The sequence below is a fragment of the Haemorhous mexicanus genome, chromosome 6 (assembly GCF_027477595.1).
Source record: "Haemorhous mexicanus isolate bHaeMex1 chromosome 6, bHaeMex1.pri, whole genome shotgun sequence".
In the NCBI taxonomy this organism is placed as follows: domain Eukaryota; kingdom Metazoa; phylum Chordata; class Aves; order Passeriformes; family Fringillidae; genus Haemorhous; species Haemorhous mexicanus.
The window spans coordinates 10563666-10580722 of NC_082346.1; the positions used below are offsets into that span (position 1 = coordinate 10563666).

The 17057-nt window shown below is 39.7% G+C and overlaps 1 protein-coding gene across 2 annotated transcripts in view; it reads right to left on the reverse strand.

Moving 5' to 3' along the window:
- Positions 1-89: 89 nt before the first annotated feature.
- The window catches only part of LOC132328526 (golgin subfamily B member 1-like), a 34269-nt gene continuing 17301 nt past the window's right edge, over positions 90-17057 (reverse strand). Inside the window, exons 21-29 of one of the 2 annotated variants that reach the window (XM_059848444.1) lie at positions 6211-16929; positions 5664-5815; positions 5424-5583; positions 4004-4156; positions 3334-3501; positions 2388-2485; positions 1894-2028; positions 1185-1299; positions 90-708 (exon numbers count right to left, since the gene is read on the reverse strand). In XM_059848444.1, the coding sequence (XP_059704427.1) occupies positions 550-708; positions 1185-1299; positions 1894-2028; positions 2388-2485; positions 3334-3501; positions 4004-4156; positions 5424-5583; positions 5664-5815; positions 6211-16929 (11859 nt within the window). In that variant the 3' untranslated portion in view covers positions 90-549. Of the gene's footprint in view, positions 709-1184; positions 1300-1893; positions 2029-2387; positions 2486-3333; positions 3502-4003; positions 4157-5423; positions 5584-5663; positions 5816-6093; positions 16930-17057 lie in introns of both variants that reach the window. The other variant, XM_059848443.1, reaches the window with a different exon arrangement.

The window sequence follows — 17057 nt, forward strand, 5'->3', positions numbered from 1 at the left end:
AACTTAATGGGAAAGAACCTTCTTAATTCTTTTATTTTCAGCCAAAAAAAAAGAAAAAAACCACCTAACCAACCAAAGAAAATCAAAAATCCAGTAGTTCTTCCTTTATTGCACTCAATAAAACTTCTTGTTATAATCAAGAAGCCAATATACAGTAATAGTTTGGTATTCCTTTAGAATTTATATTTTAACTCTTAAAATAAAATTTGTATAGAAAAGATATCATTTACAACCCATTCAGTAGTAATCCACCATTATGTACCCACAAACGATATTAAATAACTTGTATGCAGCAGTTTCCTTATAGGGCAGAGGGGAATATTTTCTCCTTACAAATATAATATCCCACTGTAAAAGAGCAATTCAAGTCAACTTTGGAGCAAGTGTGATATGCAGGAGTTTCACTGGAGAGGCTCGAGGCTGGGTGTAGCGTCCCAGGGATTTGTACGACTGTGTCCAGTGCATAGCAGAACAGCAGCATGTGAGGAGCCTCGGGCTGGGACTGGCACTGCCCACAGGGAAAGGAGCCACTCAGGGAGGGCAGTGCACTCAGAGCACACCAGTGAGGCACAGGACAACAAGGAGGTGTAGTGTGACCAGGTAGGTGAGGAATAAATAGCGGGATTTGGCTCGGGCCGTCAGCAGCTTGGAGCAGTAAAGGCTTCGCCCCCGGAGCCAGCGGCGCAAGGACAGGGCTCCTCCTTTCATCTGGGGAAGAGACAGAAGTTATCAGAGGGAGAATCAGGAATACAAACCAGGAACAGCTCCCCTGCAGCCTGGATTTCTGAGGCACTACAAACCTTTTGTCTCTGACACAGCAACTGACCCCAAAACACAACTGATGCCAAATACCAAAGCATGAATGATTGAAAAGCCCCAAACCCAGCATTAATCAGAGGGGAAAGGAATGAATCCAAGCTGTGTATTATGCAACTCCACACATCAACATGCATAGTGCATTTTGGGCATGCATCATTAAATGCAGACACAGTTTATTTAATGGCCACAGGTGTAGTATAAATATGATTACATGCATTTTTTAACCTGGACATATGCAGTGTGTTTTCTGGCATGGTTTATACAGCTGCTGGTCTTGGACTCACAGCCCCCACGGAAAGAAATGAAGGATGTTTTCCCACCACTTTTAAGGAGCTGAGGGTTTTTAAAGGCTTTCATTCCCTTACCTTTCTCACAACAACGTGTTCACTGGGATTGATAATTAAGGCTTCCCTCTCCTCCTCATCTTCCATCTGGACAGTGTAGTCACTGGGGACAGACCTGTAACTGCCTACTTCAAATCTAGAGAAAAATTCAAGACACAGAGACATGCACTGCTGAATTATCTCCTAAGTACTGAATTGACAAAAAAGTCATTATTTTGCATACTTAAAATGACTGAGGGAAGGTCCCCACAAAATGCTGACTCACTTTATGCTGCCAGTCTTTTTCATTCTCTATTTACAATCTACTCTCAAGGTGCTTCATTTATTCAGAATTAATCTCCACCATCACCAGCTGACTGAACAGGGATTTTCAGGTGATGGTAGTGAGGGACCCTTTATTTATGCAGGTGCATAATGATATTTTCAATCTAACCAGTGGCTCTGCTAAAGTTGTTATATGAGAAATTGTTTTCCCAACCTGGAAAAAAAGACAGAGCACCGACTACTAACAGATGAACAGTCTAACAGATGAAATTAAATGAAGAAAAGAAATCCCAAAGCCTGTAACACTTTCAACACATGGATTTTCACTACTTCAGGCACTGTGGGCTCACACAAAGGTTTGTTTATTATTATTAGAAGTAGTATCTCAAAAAAATCACAGAACAACAGGAAAACCTCTCACTAATCTCAGCAAAAATAAAAGGTAAACAAATAGTCTGTGTTTTACCTGTTACTTCTCTCCTCAGAGAGTCCAAGAGCCTCTTCTGCAGCTTCTCTCCTCCTCCTCTCCTCTGCCAGTGTTTCTGTGAGCTGGGAGAGACTCTGCTGCACTGACTCATACTGCTGCTCAGACTCTGCAAGCCTGGGACAAAATAAAATCCGAAATCAATGTTTCATGGACTCAAAGAATTACTTACTTGTTCTTTTTTTATTAGGAAGTCTTCCTTTTAGTGACAAACAATTATAATGAGATGCTTCAGCTTAAATACTGAGATAAAGCCACCAATAATCAGTATATTTATGTACAGATACAAACCACAAGTATTACCAGATTATAACAATTCAAGAAAATGGCTTATGATTCATGTAATCCACTGTAAATCTACTCCTCCTCCTTCATCTCCACACAAATGCCTCAGAGGGATAGAAAAGCATTACTTTCAAACTCACAACACAGCTGTCAGGAAAATAATATTGCTAATACATGCTCTGAGTCCTGACCTTTTCCTGAGCTCATTTAGTTCCATATTGTCTGTCTCCACAATAATCCCAGATCTCTCCCGTGGTGCTCCAGGGGGAACTTCTGCTCTGGTTTCATCCTAGAAAATATTCAGGGAAAAGAAAACAAACCAGTGACCATTTTTCTACTTGCCAAAAGTCTTTATTTCAATTACAGAAGCCATGAGCATCACAAAACAGTGGAATGGATAATTATTTGTGCCACTTAATGCTTTCATTTCCATCTCTCAACAATGTCTGAGGGGAAAGAAAAGCATCTACACATCCACAATTCCAGAAGCAAGGCAGTTATTAATTTATTTTTAATTTACAGTTCTTGTTTGGATTTATTTCCATTTATGGAGAGCAAGGGTTGTTTCCTCAATGTATTCATATGCTATTTCAGGGTGTTCTCTTAATGATTGTTAAGGAATAATCAAGGCAGTACAGGAAAGCTTTTTAAGAATAAAGGAATAATGATGAATCATAAAGGACTGGGTTTGAAGGGATCTTAAAAATCATCAAGTTCCAACCCCAAATAATAATCTTACAGATGGGTTGGCAAAGGGTACTGAAATGCCCAACTGGTGATGTAGATCTCGCTTCTGAAAATATTACTCAAGCATTGTGAAATGATCTATAACTGATGTGAAATTATCACAAAATTTCCTGATCCACTGAGCAGTGATCATCCAGTTATCTCTGCCAGCTGCAGACCAACTCAAAAAAGATGTTTCAAAACAAAAAAAATACATAAACCAGCCTCCTTAAATGAAAAGTCAAATTAGACCAGCTTAACAACAATAAGGACAGTCATCTTCAGTCACAGGCCAGAAAAAGTACTGGGTCACTACAACAAAAAGTACTTTATTTAATTTTTAGCAAGAAAACCAGAGAAGTGTAAGCACAGAAGGAAGAAACCACAGAACCTTTCCATGTATCTGTTTACCTGGACTGAGCCTTGGAAAGATGCCACCTGCATTGCCTGATACTCCCTCTCCAGCCTCACGTAGCGATTTTGCAGATCAGTGTAATGAAGCTGGTTGTCCCTCAGAGTCTGGGAAAGAGTCTTCAGCTGGGCAGACAGGACAGCATTCTCTTCTGCTGACTGCACAACCTGAGAGAAATTCACATCAAAGTCATTCAAATTAGTTCTCCCAGGAAATCCCTGCAGATTTGAGACCTGCTGTTTCAAAATTGCATCCACCTTTTGGCAAGGTCACATTTCAGGTGGGATTTAAGATGTTTTATGGGCAGAGGAAATAATGAAAGCTGAGCAGTGATTTCCCCTGCCATCAGTACACCTAAACCAGAAGCTGAAATCTTGTTCCAGCTAAGACAGACACCTGTTTCTGTCTCTAATGAAAAATATTTGACTGTGAGTAGAAGTTCAGAGAGTCAAATAAACCTCTCAGAAAAACAGCAAGTCAGGAAAGCCTGGCAGAAAGAAAACTGACATTTAATTTGAACGTCCAGGTTGAGTTCTTTTAAAATATCTATGTTTCAAAGTAAAATACCATTCAGTCATGCAAGACACCACCACTTCAGGAATATTCCAACATGAGGCCAGCCCAGATTCACATGAGCTTTTCAGAATCAGGGCTGTTGTTCCAAGCTACCTTGGAATTCATCTGCTGGAAGTGCAGGTCCTTCTGCTGCATCTCCTGGAGGCAGTGCTGCAGCTCAGCCTGCAGCTGGTTCTTCTCAGCCAGGACACGTTTGATTTCCTCTGCTCCATCTGCACTTCCAGCAAGAGAGGCAGTTTCCAAAGCCTTAAAAATATCAGGATAATTCAGGGTAAATGGTACAGGAGTTCTCTAAATAATCCACAGCCTCAACACTAAATATACACTACAGAATTCCCTTTTCACATTGTTTTCCTCTCACAACTTAATACCACATTTGAAAGATACTTTAAATACAAGATTTTTTTAATACATTACATATAGTGTTAATACTTCTGTTAAAAAAAAAAAAAATTAGCACAAAAAGGCAACCCAATCTAATTTTTATTTTGGAAATAATGTGAAGCACAAAAATAAAAGGGGAAAAACAGGAAAAGATTAAACACCTATCAAAAATTATTTTCAAGCTAATAAAGTCTTATATTCATGACTTGTAAAACAACTGTTTCGCAAATATGAATTTAAAGCCAAAAGAATCCATTTTGAAAAGAAAAAATGTATTAGCAATTTACAGCTTTGGCCTCCTTTATCACTGGCAGCTCAACATTTTGATATTCATCTCTAATAAGGGAGGGATATGTGCCATCTCTAATGTTTTATGGAATCTATTCACCCATACAATCATGAAATAAAAGGTTTTTTACCACATAAACTACTCCATTACCCACAGACATTACTGGTCAATAGCTCTTACTCATGATTGTAATCACAGAAAATGAACAACATACAAACTTCAACTAAAATGCTGGTTTTAATGAAATTAAAATGAATACTGCTTCCTTCATTTGGCACAGAAAAGGTAAATAAGAATATTATTCTAAAATAGCACTTTGCTTGAATTCTTCATGACAGTCTACAAAACAGCATTTGCCAGCCTGGGTGTCAGCTGCTGCCTTTCTAAACCCAGGATTTTGTTCCTGGCAGAAGCCAGCTCCAGCTGCTTCAGGGGAAGGACAAGAACACTTCCACTCTCCTTTCTCCCTCAGTCAGGTCCTAGTCCAATCTGCAGTAACATGGATTTAGGCTCTGAAGAATGAATTTCATTAAGTGTTTAAAACCCCTCGCATCAGCTATACAAACTGTGAAATCTGCTGTCCACGTAAACCACCAAGTTCTTTTTCAATCCTCTTAAAAAGCCTGTCCTTGAAAATGGGTTACAGCCATAATAAATCTGAACTAAATAAACCCATTTAATTTTTTTTCAACTTCTTCCTTTTATATTCTGGATTTAACTAATTTAAGACAGTAACTTACAGGATTACTACAGACTGCTCTTTTCAGAAGCAGGCTGCAAATTTCAGACAATAAGCTGCTACCTTTCACTTTACACTCCTGCTACACTCCAGTTTTTTACCTTGACTGGGTAAGTGCTGCCAGCAGGGAGTGACTTCTTCCCGATCATGTCTTGCTGCAGCCTCTGGAGCTCTGCAATCTGCCGGTCCTTCTCAGCCACTGTGATCTGACACTGATTCCTCAGCGCCTGCGACTCGGAGAGGAGGAGGTTTTTCTCCATTCTGAACAGAAAACACCAGATGTTAAGCAATTTCTATATTCTATACAAATCAATGAAGAGCATAAAGCTGCACTGTTATACCTTAATCCAGCCAGCTCGTTCTGGTATGATGTGATCTCTCGCTCGGTTTCTGCCTGGAAGGCTTTTGTCTGATGCAAAGCCTTCTCCAGATCATCAACCTTGGTCTTCAGTTTGGATATTTCGACAGCTGCAAGGCTGGCTCCCTCTTTAGCCTAAGTTTAATAAACATCATTAGTGAACTGGAATGAAAAATAGATGGGTGAAGTTTGATTAGAACTAAAATTTTAATTACAGACAAAGGTTTTCCCTATTTGCTTTGTTTAACAGAGTAATTATCTTAACTCCCAAAATTGTAAACACACCTCCTCTGGGCACACAGTGCTATCTTAGCACTCAATCTACAAACTTAAACTCCAGAATCCAACATGTCTCTGAGCATTTTCTGCACCAAGAATAAAATTACAGAGCCATGTGGCTAATTACAACTTACCAAAGTTTCCCCATTGTTCTGAGGCACATCCAAACTATTTTCAACAGTGCTTTTCTCATTGATGCCGCTGCAATCAATGGGAAACGAAGCTGTGCCCTGCTTAGCTTCAGAAGTTACCTTCTGATGGCTGAGCTCCTGCAGCAATTTGTCTCGGTCATCCTGGAGACTGGCCATGGCCTTGGCAAATGCTTCCATCTGCTGGACATAATTCCCACACTCGGCTGAGAGCCTGCTCACCTCCAGCTCCCGACTGACCAAAGTCCTACAGACACTTCCAATGTCATCAGCCACCTGAGCAAGGCTAACCTGGCCTGCAGCATCAAGGACAGCCCCATGCAGAAGAGAGTTTTCTTTGAGGATACTAATGAGATGGGATTTAAATCCCTCCAATTCAGCTGCAAGTTCATCTCCTTTTTTTCTTTCTGTCTTGAGCTCAGAGGTGTATTTGCTCTGAAGAACTTTGAAGTCCTCTATGATTCGATCTCTGTCGTTCTGCAGAGCAGTCATTGCCTTCCCAAAGGCCTCATTTTGGGATCTCAACTCCCTGTTTTGAGACTGAACATCAAGCAGCACCCTCTCTGCAGAAGCATCAGGTTTATCTCCATCCTCAAGTGTCAGAAGAGTCCCCCTGTATTCCTCATCTCCATTTTTGCCTCTGGATTTCTGGAGCTCCTGAACCTTTTTCTGAAGCCTTCCTCCATGCTGCCCATTAGATTCTTTTTTCTGAATACTCTCACTACTTAGCAGCTTCTCTCCAGACTCAGAAACAAGTTTCTCTTTGTTGAGTGATGCAATTAGAGATTCTAAATCACTTACTTTAGATGCCAATTTTTTATTCTCATGTTCCAAAGTCACAGCAGCCCCCTTCTGCAGTTCAGTGGAAAGCTGCATCTCTTTTATTTGTTTTTGAAGATCATATTTTTCATGCTCAAGGCTTTTAATACACTCCAATTTCTGCTTAAGTAAGTCCTTCAGCTGATGGTCTTTCAAAGATAAAACCTCGTTTAGATCCTCCCTGTATTTTATCAGCTGTGCACTCAGCATTGCATTTTCAGAATGCAGATCATCAATCTGATTGAGGAGGACCCTTAACTCCTGTTTCAAAGAATTAGTCTCACTTGCACTGCCAAGCAGGAGACTGTCCCTCTGGTTTAAGACATCCTGGTGAAGATGTTCCAGCTCCTTGTATCTGGTAAAAAGATCATCCCGGTCGTTCTGGAGAGACGACATGGATTTTTTAATGGCATCTATTTCACTGGCAATCACAGCCTTCTCCTGACCTGCTTTTTCTGCTTTCACCTGGAGATTTCTCAGCTCATTTTCCAGCCTCTGACAGGACTCCTCAGCTTGCTGTCTCTCCATCTGCAAAGACCTTACCTGAAGTTCATACTCTTTGATCTGATTCCTGTGCTGAGTTTGTACCTGAATCAGATAGTCTGAAATTTCATCCCCTTTTGAAGAAATGAGTAAGGAAATTTCTTTGTCTTTATTATTTAGCATGACCTTCATTTGCTCAGAAATGGTCATCTGCTTTTGCAATTCAGCATTCATTTTTTCCTTCTCTGCTAGAAGTTCTTGCAATTCTTGCTCCTGTCTTGTAAAATTACTTTCCAGAGCTTTTATCTCTCTTCCTGCACTCTTACTATTCTCTATGAGATGATTTAGAGAATTATTTTCTTTCAGGAGTGCTTGCAAAGCTTCTTCTTTGGACTGAAGAACACTCTCCAGCTCTTGCTGTCTGTTAAAAAAGAAGGTATTTTCTTCCTTTATCCTGCAGAGCTCTTCATAGCGCTGCATATCAACAGATTTTTGCCTCAAGTACAGTTCATCCTTTGTTTCCTCTACCACAGAATACTTGATATTTAGTTCTTGAATCTGAGTCATTTTATCTTTCAATTCATCTTGCAAGGCTGCTATTCTTTTGTTACTGTCTTCCAGCTGTTTCTCCTTGTTTTGGATGGCCTCTTTGAACTGCATTTCCCAGGTTTTCATCTCAGAGATGACCCTGTCCCTGTCATCCTGAAGGGAGGACATGCACTTTGTGAAAGCAGCCAGTCGTGCCAGAGCTGCGTTCAGCTCTGCCTGCAGCTGCTTGTTCTGAGAGTCCTTTGTGCTGACCTCCTCCTGCAAACCCTGAACGTCACCCATCGCCCGATCCTTTTCTCTCTGGAGTGCACCGTGTCTTTCCTCCAGGCTCAAAATTTCACTTTTGTGAAGCAATTTTAGCTGCTGGAGATGAAATTCCAATTCTCTCTCGTATCCTCTCTTTTGAAGCTGCAGTTCATCTCCCTTCTTCTGAAGTTCTTTCCTCCAGTTTAAATTCTCATCTTTAAGCCTGTCCACTTCCCTTTTTGACTGATCCAACAGGTTAATCTGTGCAGTAAGCTCTCCCTTGAGATGAAGTATCTCATCATTTGATTCTGCCAGCTTTTCTGATGCATTACTTAAGTCCTTTTCAAATTTTTCATTTTTTGACTGTGACAATTTCACAGATCTTTCCAAATCCAGGATCAGCTCCTGGAACTTTATAGAATCCTTTTGCAATTGGCTGATCTCCTGCTGTTTCTCCTTTAAGAGTTCTTGCAATTCTTTTGTTTTGTTTTTAGTCCCATTATTATCCCTCTGAGCACTTTTCACCTTTTCCTCAAATATCTTTACAAGATGGAGCTGCTGCTCTTCCTTTTCTCTAACCACATTAGATTTTTCTGCCTTTAACTCTTCCAGCTGCTGTAACAGCAAGTTATTCTGTACCTGTGCTGATTTCATCCTATCAGTAAGATGATCAACCTTTTTTACATGATTAAGCAATTCTGTCTCAAGAAATTCTCTCTCACTCTTTACTTTGTAACAACTTTCTTGTACATTTTCTAATTCTTCCTGTAACAGGCATTTGTCATCCTCTAAAATCTTAACTTTTTCATTTAGACTAATAATTTCTTGCGTTAGACTTTTAAATTCCGTGTCCAGCTTTGTTAGACAATGAGTTTTGTGGAGCAAAGACTTCTCAGTTTCTTGTGCTTTTTCTGAAATTAATTCTCTTTCTTTTTCTAGGACAAGCACAGCTTGTTCTTTTTCAGAGAGTTTATTCTTTAACACATTAATGTCCTTTAACAGTGATTCATTCTCACACAATGCATCACTGATTTTGGATTGTGTATCATTTTGGTACACTTCCATTTGAACCTGTAGCTCTCCCAAGGTGGCTTTAGTTACAGTGATGTTATTATGAAGGACATCATTCTCATTCTGAATTTTCTCTAAAGCCTGCTTAAGGTTTTCAGAGGTCTGCTTCAGCTGCTCGTTCTCCTCCATCAGCTGATGGTTGTGCTCAGTGAGCTCACACAGACGATCCTGGTGTTCCTGCATCCTGGCCTCCTGCTCATGGATCTGCCTTTCTGCTTTGCTCTGTAACTCCTCGACCTCCATTTTCTTGGATTCACTGAGTTGTTTCAGTTGGTTCTTAATAACCTCATTTTCATCAAGGAGATTTTTTAAATGCTTCTGCAGAGCCTCCTTTTCAGATTCTCCTTCCCTGAGTCTTTGAACAGCCTCTTGCTTCTCTTTCCTACTGAGATCAATGACTTGCCTCATATCTGCCACTTTACTACTGATATTCTCATACGCCTGAAGAAGCGATTCGTACTCCTGCTTTAATTCACTGTGTTTAGCCTTCCATCCTGTCAATTCAACTGTCTGAGAATCTTTTAAGGTATTTAATTGAAAAGAAAAGGCCTCTTTTTCCTGAACTATGGACTCCATAGTGGATTTCAGACTTTCACACGCTGCAGTGAGGTTTTCATTTTCAGTCAGCAACCTCGCATTTTCTGAAGCAAGGCTCTCCTCTCCGGACAATGGAGCCATAGCACTTGAACTCTGATTTTCTCTGCCAAGCTCTAACAAGTGCTCCAGCATTCCTGTCTTGTTCACTAGTTCTTCTCTTTCCAACATCAGCTGATCAATCTGCTCCTTTAGAGATTTATTTTCTCTCAGGGCTTCTTTACGTGATATTAAAGCCGCCTGTAACTTCCTTTGGAGGCGCTCTCTGGATCTCTCATCTGTTACAGCTCTTTGCTCTTGGGCTCTGGAATCTTTTAAATCTGCAGGTTTTGCCAGTGGCTCTTCCATTGTTTGCATTTGTTTCTGGATTTCATATTCTGTTGCTTCTCCCACTTTAGTTTTCCCAGAGTAATCAGCCTCTGATAGTTGAAGAGCGGTGACTTTTTTTTCCAAACTCTCTGGAAGGGAATTACTTTCTGAACCAACCTCTCCCAATTCCTTTTCAGTCCCATTTTCTTCCTTAAGCTCTTTGCCCAACACCACAGGTTTATTCATCTCAGCCTTTTCACGCAGCATACACAGCTCTGCCACAAGATGTTTGTTTTCTTCACTGAAATGTTCTACCTCCTTTTCCATCTTAATTAGTTCCAAACTGGACTTTTCCAAAGAGCTGAGAATTTCCTCTTTTTCACTCTTCATGTCTTCAAAGGCTGTTTTGTAACGGAGGGCTTCTTCCTGGCCCTCCTTTATGGCTTTGTTTAATAATTCTTTTTCCAGAGCAAGTTTCTCTTTTAAATCTGTAAGCAAACATCTCAGTGCTTCTATTTCCTCATTCTTTCCTGCAACCTCCTGCTTAGCTTCAATTTGTAACCTCTGCAGTTCCTCCTGGCTCATCCTGTAATCCTCTTCACTTTTTTTAATAAGTGCTTTTTTCTCATCATCCACACGTTCAAGTACTGCCTTGAGCTCTACAGTTTCAGTCTGACGTGCTTTCAGTTTTTTCTGTAGATGCTTTATGTCCTCCAACAAGCTGCCCTGACATTGCTCCTCCTGTCTCAAAGACTTTAAACAGTTTGTTTCTTCTTTACCATCACCGAATTCAACCAATATTCTTCTCAGCTCTTTCCTTAACATCTCTGTTTCTTCCTGAAGTTTTGCATAATCACTTCTTAATTCTTCTAGCTCAATGTTTTCACTGGGCACCGAAGTGACTGTGTTTTCTGACTCTTTCAAGGATGCAACATGAACCTTGTTTCTTTGTTTGTCTGATTCCAGACTCCTTAGGTCAGCTTGCTCTTCTCCCAGCAGTGCCTTGGATGGAACCAGCTCCTTCCATTCTAACTGGTTAAAGCCCAGCTCTTTACATTTTGTTTGGAGAACTTCCCAGAGTGCTTTATGCTCTTGCCTGAGCTGCTCAAGGTGGGTTTTTTGATCATCAAAATCTGCTGCCAGTTTCATGTGCTCTTCCCTTTCTTGCTGGATATTTTTCATATCTTCTTTCATGAACAAAAGCTCCCTCTGTAAAGCTTCTTTTTCTTTTTGTAATTGATTCATGGCATTAATGTCATTGCTGGGATTCAGACACTCATTCCCATCTCCAGCACTTGAACGAGGCTCTTCTAAACTGGAATCTTTCAACAGTTCTTCCTTCTTTTTAAGTTCAGATTTCACCTCCTCAAGAGTCAAGAGCAACTGAGAACGTTCCTCTTGATATGCCCTTGTTCTTTCATCAAGCATAGATTGCAGATGAGCAAGCATAAAGTCCTTCTCCCCTAAAGACTTAAGGTTTTGCTCACAAACATATTGTTTTTCAGCTATGACATCATTCAGTTCTGCAATATTGTGCTGAAGTTCCTCTAAAGAGGATGCTCTTGAAGACAAGGTTTTGGTCAGATCACTTATCTTGGCATCTTTTTCTACAAGTTGCTGTTTCAAAGTTAAAAGATGAGACTCAAAATCATTACTCTGTCCTTCAATTACTTTCAGTTTGTCTGTTAACTCATTAACTTGCTCCAACAGCTTCTCTGCTTTTTTCTGCTCTTTTTCTATTTCTTCCTGTCCACTCTTTTCTAATTTCCCAACTTTTTGCATCAGATCTCTTCTTACTATCAATGCCGCTTGAAGCTTCTTTTTCAGATTCTCTTTTTCCTTGCCCATTTTCTCAAGATTACACTTCATCTCCTCTTTTTCATTCATTAAATCTTTAACCTCAGCTTCTCTACTGCTTAACATAACCTGGTTATGTTCCAGTTCTTTCTTACAATCTCCAAGTTCCTGCAATACTTGGTTTAGCTCTGCCACTGAACTATTATGAACAGCTTCAAGGTCTTCAAGTTTGGCATTTAACGTGCTCCTCTCTTCAGAAAAATTCAGCATTTCATTAGACAATGACTCCATGACCTGGGTAACAGAAGAGTCTTTTTCTTTCATTTGCTGGCTTAGACCAGAAATTAAGTCCTTCTGCTGATTGATCTGGGATGTTAAGTTTTCAATGATGTGATCTTTCCCCCCCATTTCTTCAAGGAGATTTGCTACTTTTTTACCTTCAGCCTGCAGCTTTTCTTGACTAGTTCTTACCATTTCTTCTGATTTATTCATCTTGTCCTGAAGAAATTCCACCTGCTTATTTATTTCTGCCAAAGACTCGTCCCTTTCTTTCAGGAGACACTTCTGTTTGCCTACTGTTTCCTTGAGTGAGACCATTTCTTTTGACAGACATTCAATTTCAGACATGTATTTGCCCTTCATCTTTTCCATGTCACTCTGCAGCACCTCCTTCTGCTTCTCAAGCGACTCCATACTTCTTAATTCATGTTTCATGGTGTCTATTTCTTTCTGTTTTTCTAAAAGTGCCAGTTGCAAACTTTCTCCTTCTGCTTCTTTGCTCAGAATAGCCGTAACCAGAGTGGAGAATTTTTCCAACTGAGTTTTACAATCGGTTGGCTGCAGTTCAGAATCTGACATTTGTGCCTTCTTTTCTTTACTTAAAAGCCTACTACTAAGTAATGGAGATAAGCTCTGAGTAAATTGCTCTTTTATAAGATCCAGCTCTTGCTGCAAAGACTGGATTTCGTTATCTTTTGATTTTATTTCACTTTCTAAACTGCTCAATTGCTCAGTAAGATCACTATTTTGTGAATTTGCCCTGTCAAGTTCTGTTACCCATTTGTTTTCTGATTCAAGCAGACTTAGTTCTAAAGTTTGACATTTAAGTTCTAAATTAGAAAGTTCTTCACCCTTCACACTAACCTGCATCTGTAACTTCTCTCTTTCAGTCTTCATCTGCAGTTTGACAGCATCTATCTGCATCCTTGAATAATTCTCACTGGTTTCTAGTTTATCATGGATTTCCCGGAGCTCTTCCAATTTCTTTTGCAAATCAGTCTGAGATGTAGTAAGTTGTGTGTTTTCAGCCATCAGCTTACCAACATCATCTTGCAACAGCTTTTTTTCTTTCTCTAAAGACTCCACTTGACACTGCAGACTATTTATTAAAAGCGCATTGTCATGGCAGTCTTGAGATGATTTGGAATTTACGTTGTTGAACTCCAACTTCAAACATTCCAGTTTCTCAGCCTGTTCAGCGCACGTCACATGCAGAGACTCCACAGCCAAGTCTTTCTGCTGGAGTTCTTGTTCCCGGGTATTTATTTGGTCTAGTGCTTTTTGGTGCTCATTTTTAAGAGAGTCAAGCTCAACAGTCAAAGAATCAATTGTTTTCTGATGATTATCAAGCTTCCTGTTCTTCTCCTGAAATTCCTCACTCAGGTTTTTCATGGCCGTTCCACTTTCTTCTAATTTGGATCTGAGAATATCAATCTCACTAGAAAGAGCATTAACATTGCTCTCTGCCAACTGTACACTGGCATCTTTCTCCTTTAAGGAATTAAGCAGTCCAGCAATAACGTCATCTTTGTGCCCAAGAGCAACGTTCAATTCTGTTCTCAGCTCGTACTGTGCTTCAATTTTCTCCTGAAGAGATAAAAAGGCATTTTCTTTCTCATGGACTAGCACTTTAGAGTTTTGTAGCTCTTGTGTAAGTTTATGGACCTGACTTTGGAGTTGAGAAATTAAATGCATTTTCTCTTCATCCTTCCTTGCTTTCTCCGCCAGAGTTTCAAGGAGACCTTTGTTTTCTGTAAGAGATGATTCCTTTTCTGATAAGGACTGCTCCATCTCAATTATTACATTCTTCTGATGCTCTATTTCTTTTTGTAAATTCTCTTTCATTTCCTGCAGCTCCACCAACTGTTTCTTTAAGACACCACACTCAGTCTCTTTCTCTTGAAGTTGCATCTTTAAATTCTCACTGAATGCTGAAATACTGTTGATGGCTGATTCTTTTTCTGAAACAAGTACTTTTAGCTGTTCTGCTTCAGAGGCTAAAAGTTGTAACTGCTTCTCCTGCACAACACAAGAATCCTGTAGGGCAGAAAGCTGGGCTTTTAAACCAACGCATTCATCCACTTTTTCTTTTAAAGATGCATCTTTCTTTGCAATTAAGTCATTCATCTGGAATGCTTGTTTTGTCATATTTTTAAGCTGACTTTGGAGGTTAGAAATAACCTCCATATTCTCAGACAGTTGAACCCTAAGTACATCAGACTCTTCAGATTTATCTTTTAGTAACTTAAATTCTTGGGCTTGCCTCTTAAATTCATTTTCTTTTTCCTGCATTGCGTGTCTGAGCTCATCAGCTTCAAAGTTCAGGACTTGTATTTGGTGCCGGAGATCTGCAATGAATTCCACATATCGCTCTTCTCCTGCCACTTTATCTTTAATTTCCTTAATCAGAGCCTCCTTTTCAGAAAGGAGACTTTCTTTTTCCTCAAAGGTAATTTTTAAGTTTTCTTTCTCCATCAACAGGCTGTCAATCTGGTCCTTCAAATCTAAAATACTATGGCTTTGTTGGGACAGGTGTGAAGTTAAAGCAGCTACTTCCTCTGACTTTTTGATTACTGTAACATTAATTGCCTCTATGTCTGCTTTCAATTTTTTATTTTCTAGAGCTGATGTTTCTGCTTGGTGCCTTGCTGAAGCAACTTCAGACTGGAGACTTTTACATTCATCTGACTTCTCATTCAATAACCTTGAAAAGTTCTCCTTTTCATGCCTAAGCATCTCTACTTCTTTGCTTAATAGCTGTAGCTGATTATTTAACCCTGTATTTTCTTCTATTTTTTCAAAAATTTGCCTCTGAAACTTCTCAAGTTCTGAACCCTGACTTTTCACAGCCAGGTCTCTTTCCTCTACCAACTGACTTAATTTAGACTTTTCATCTTTAAGATTTTTTAGTTCACCCTGCAATTCTACAACACAAAGCTTACTCTCCTCCATTTCCTTATGCAATGAATCATTTTGAAGATTCTTCTCTTCTAGAGACTTGTTTGCAGTTTCAAAATCCAAAGTTATGCTTTGAATTTGCTCCTGCAGGAGTAAATTCTTTTCCTTGCTATGGCTGAGCTCCTGGATTAGACCACTGCATTCAGATAATTTATTATTTAACATTTCTTCTTTCTTTATTTCTTCATCTTTAACCTCCTTCAGCTGAATAAGCAGTGATTGCACTTGTTCATGCAACTGTTGGGTCTGTTCCTTGCTTTCAGACAACTGCTCAGCCAGCATATTACATTCCTTTGTTTTCTCCCCCAGCTGTTCTGCAACTGAACTTTCCTTTTGCTTGGCAACTACTGACAGTTGTTCAATCTCTTTTGCCAGAGTGTTTTTATCACAATTTAGTACTGAAAGAGTTTTTTCGTACTCAGCAGTGCTAACAGATAACTTATTCTCCAATTCTGTCACAGCCTGGATTTTCTTTAACAACTCACACTCTTTTACATCCAGGAGTTTGGACAAATTCTCATTTTCTCTGATTAGCTGTTCCTTCTCATTTTCCATTGTCCCTATACTTTTTTTCAGATACTCATTTGCTTTTATTTGCTCTGCCAATTTTTCTTGTTTCTCTTCAAGATCTGCCTGCAATTGGTTATTAGCTGAAGCTTTCTCCTGTGTCTCTATCTCCCATTTTTTAATTTGTTTATGCATTTCATTTAATTGGTCGTTAAGTTCTTGGCAACATGTCTCTTTAGCTTTCAGATCCCCAATTAATTTAAGTTTAGTCTCTTCGTTCTGCTTCTCCAAAGCCCCAAGTTTCTTCTCTAATGAAACAATGAGTTCTTGTTTCTCTTGCAACTCTTTTTTAGCTGTTTCCTTATGATCAGTATGTTCCGTGAGCTTTCTGGATAACTCAGCCAACTCTTCATCTTTTTTAGTGTTTTCCAAAACCAGTTTGTTGTATGAATCTTTAACTGACTTTAACTCATTTTCCAATGTCTGTGCTTTGCTCTCTTTCTCTTTAAGCAAACAGTTCCATTTTTCCTTCAGAGCATTGTTTTCCTCAAGTTGAGATTTCAAGTGTTCCATTTCTTTTCTTTGTTTATCCTCTGTTTCTTGCAGCTTTTCAGATGATTTAGTAATTTGGTCTTTCAGCAGAGCAATTTGTGACTCACACTCTGCAACCTTGTTTTGGTACGCAACATTGCTGGCCTTGATTTCAGAGCGGAGATCCTTAATTGTCACGCTGTTCTCAGTGCTCTGCCTTATTAACTCCTCGTTTTCTTTGGTTTTAGCTTCATTCTCAGCTCTAGCTCTCTCCAGCTCCATTCTCATGACCTCACTCTGCTCAGAAAGGGCAGACATCTTCACACTGGCATCTCTCACATCAGCTGTCTGTACTTCCTTCAGCAAATGCATTTCCCTTTCAGCCTTTGATAAAGCCTCTTCCAAACCTCGCATCTCCTCCTCTTTGCACTGCACTTGATGCTTCAGGATCATAACCTGCTCAGAATATTCTGTCATGTTCAGAGACAAGAGAGACATCTCCCTGTCTTTTTCTGACAGCGCTTCTTTCAGATTATCGATTTCTCTTTCACGTTTCTGCAGATCTTGAATGAGTTGAGACCTCTCCTCCAAATGGCTTGAATTCAACTTGTCAAGCTCTTCGTTTGTCTGGTCCAGGTCCAGCTGCATGGACTCCACCATGCTGTCTTGCTTCAAAGTCTAAACAGCAAGAAAATAATGTTACAAGAACACTCCAAAGACCTGTTAAAGGGAGAAGCTACACCCCACAGGTAGGACAAGCATTTGAGGTAATCAGACTGTACCCAATGTAAAGTCACAAGATGTTC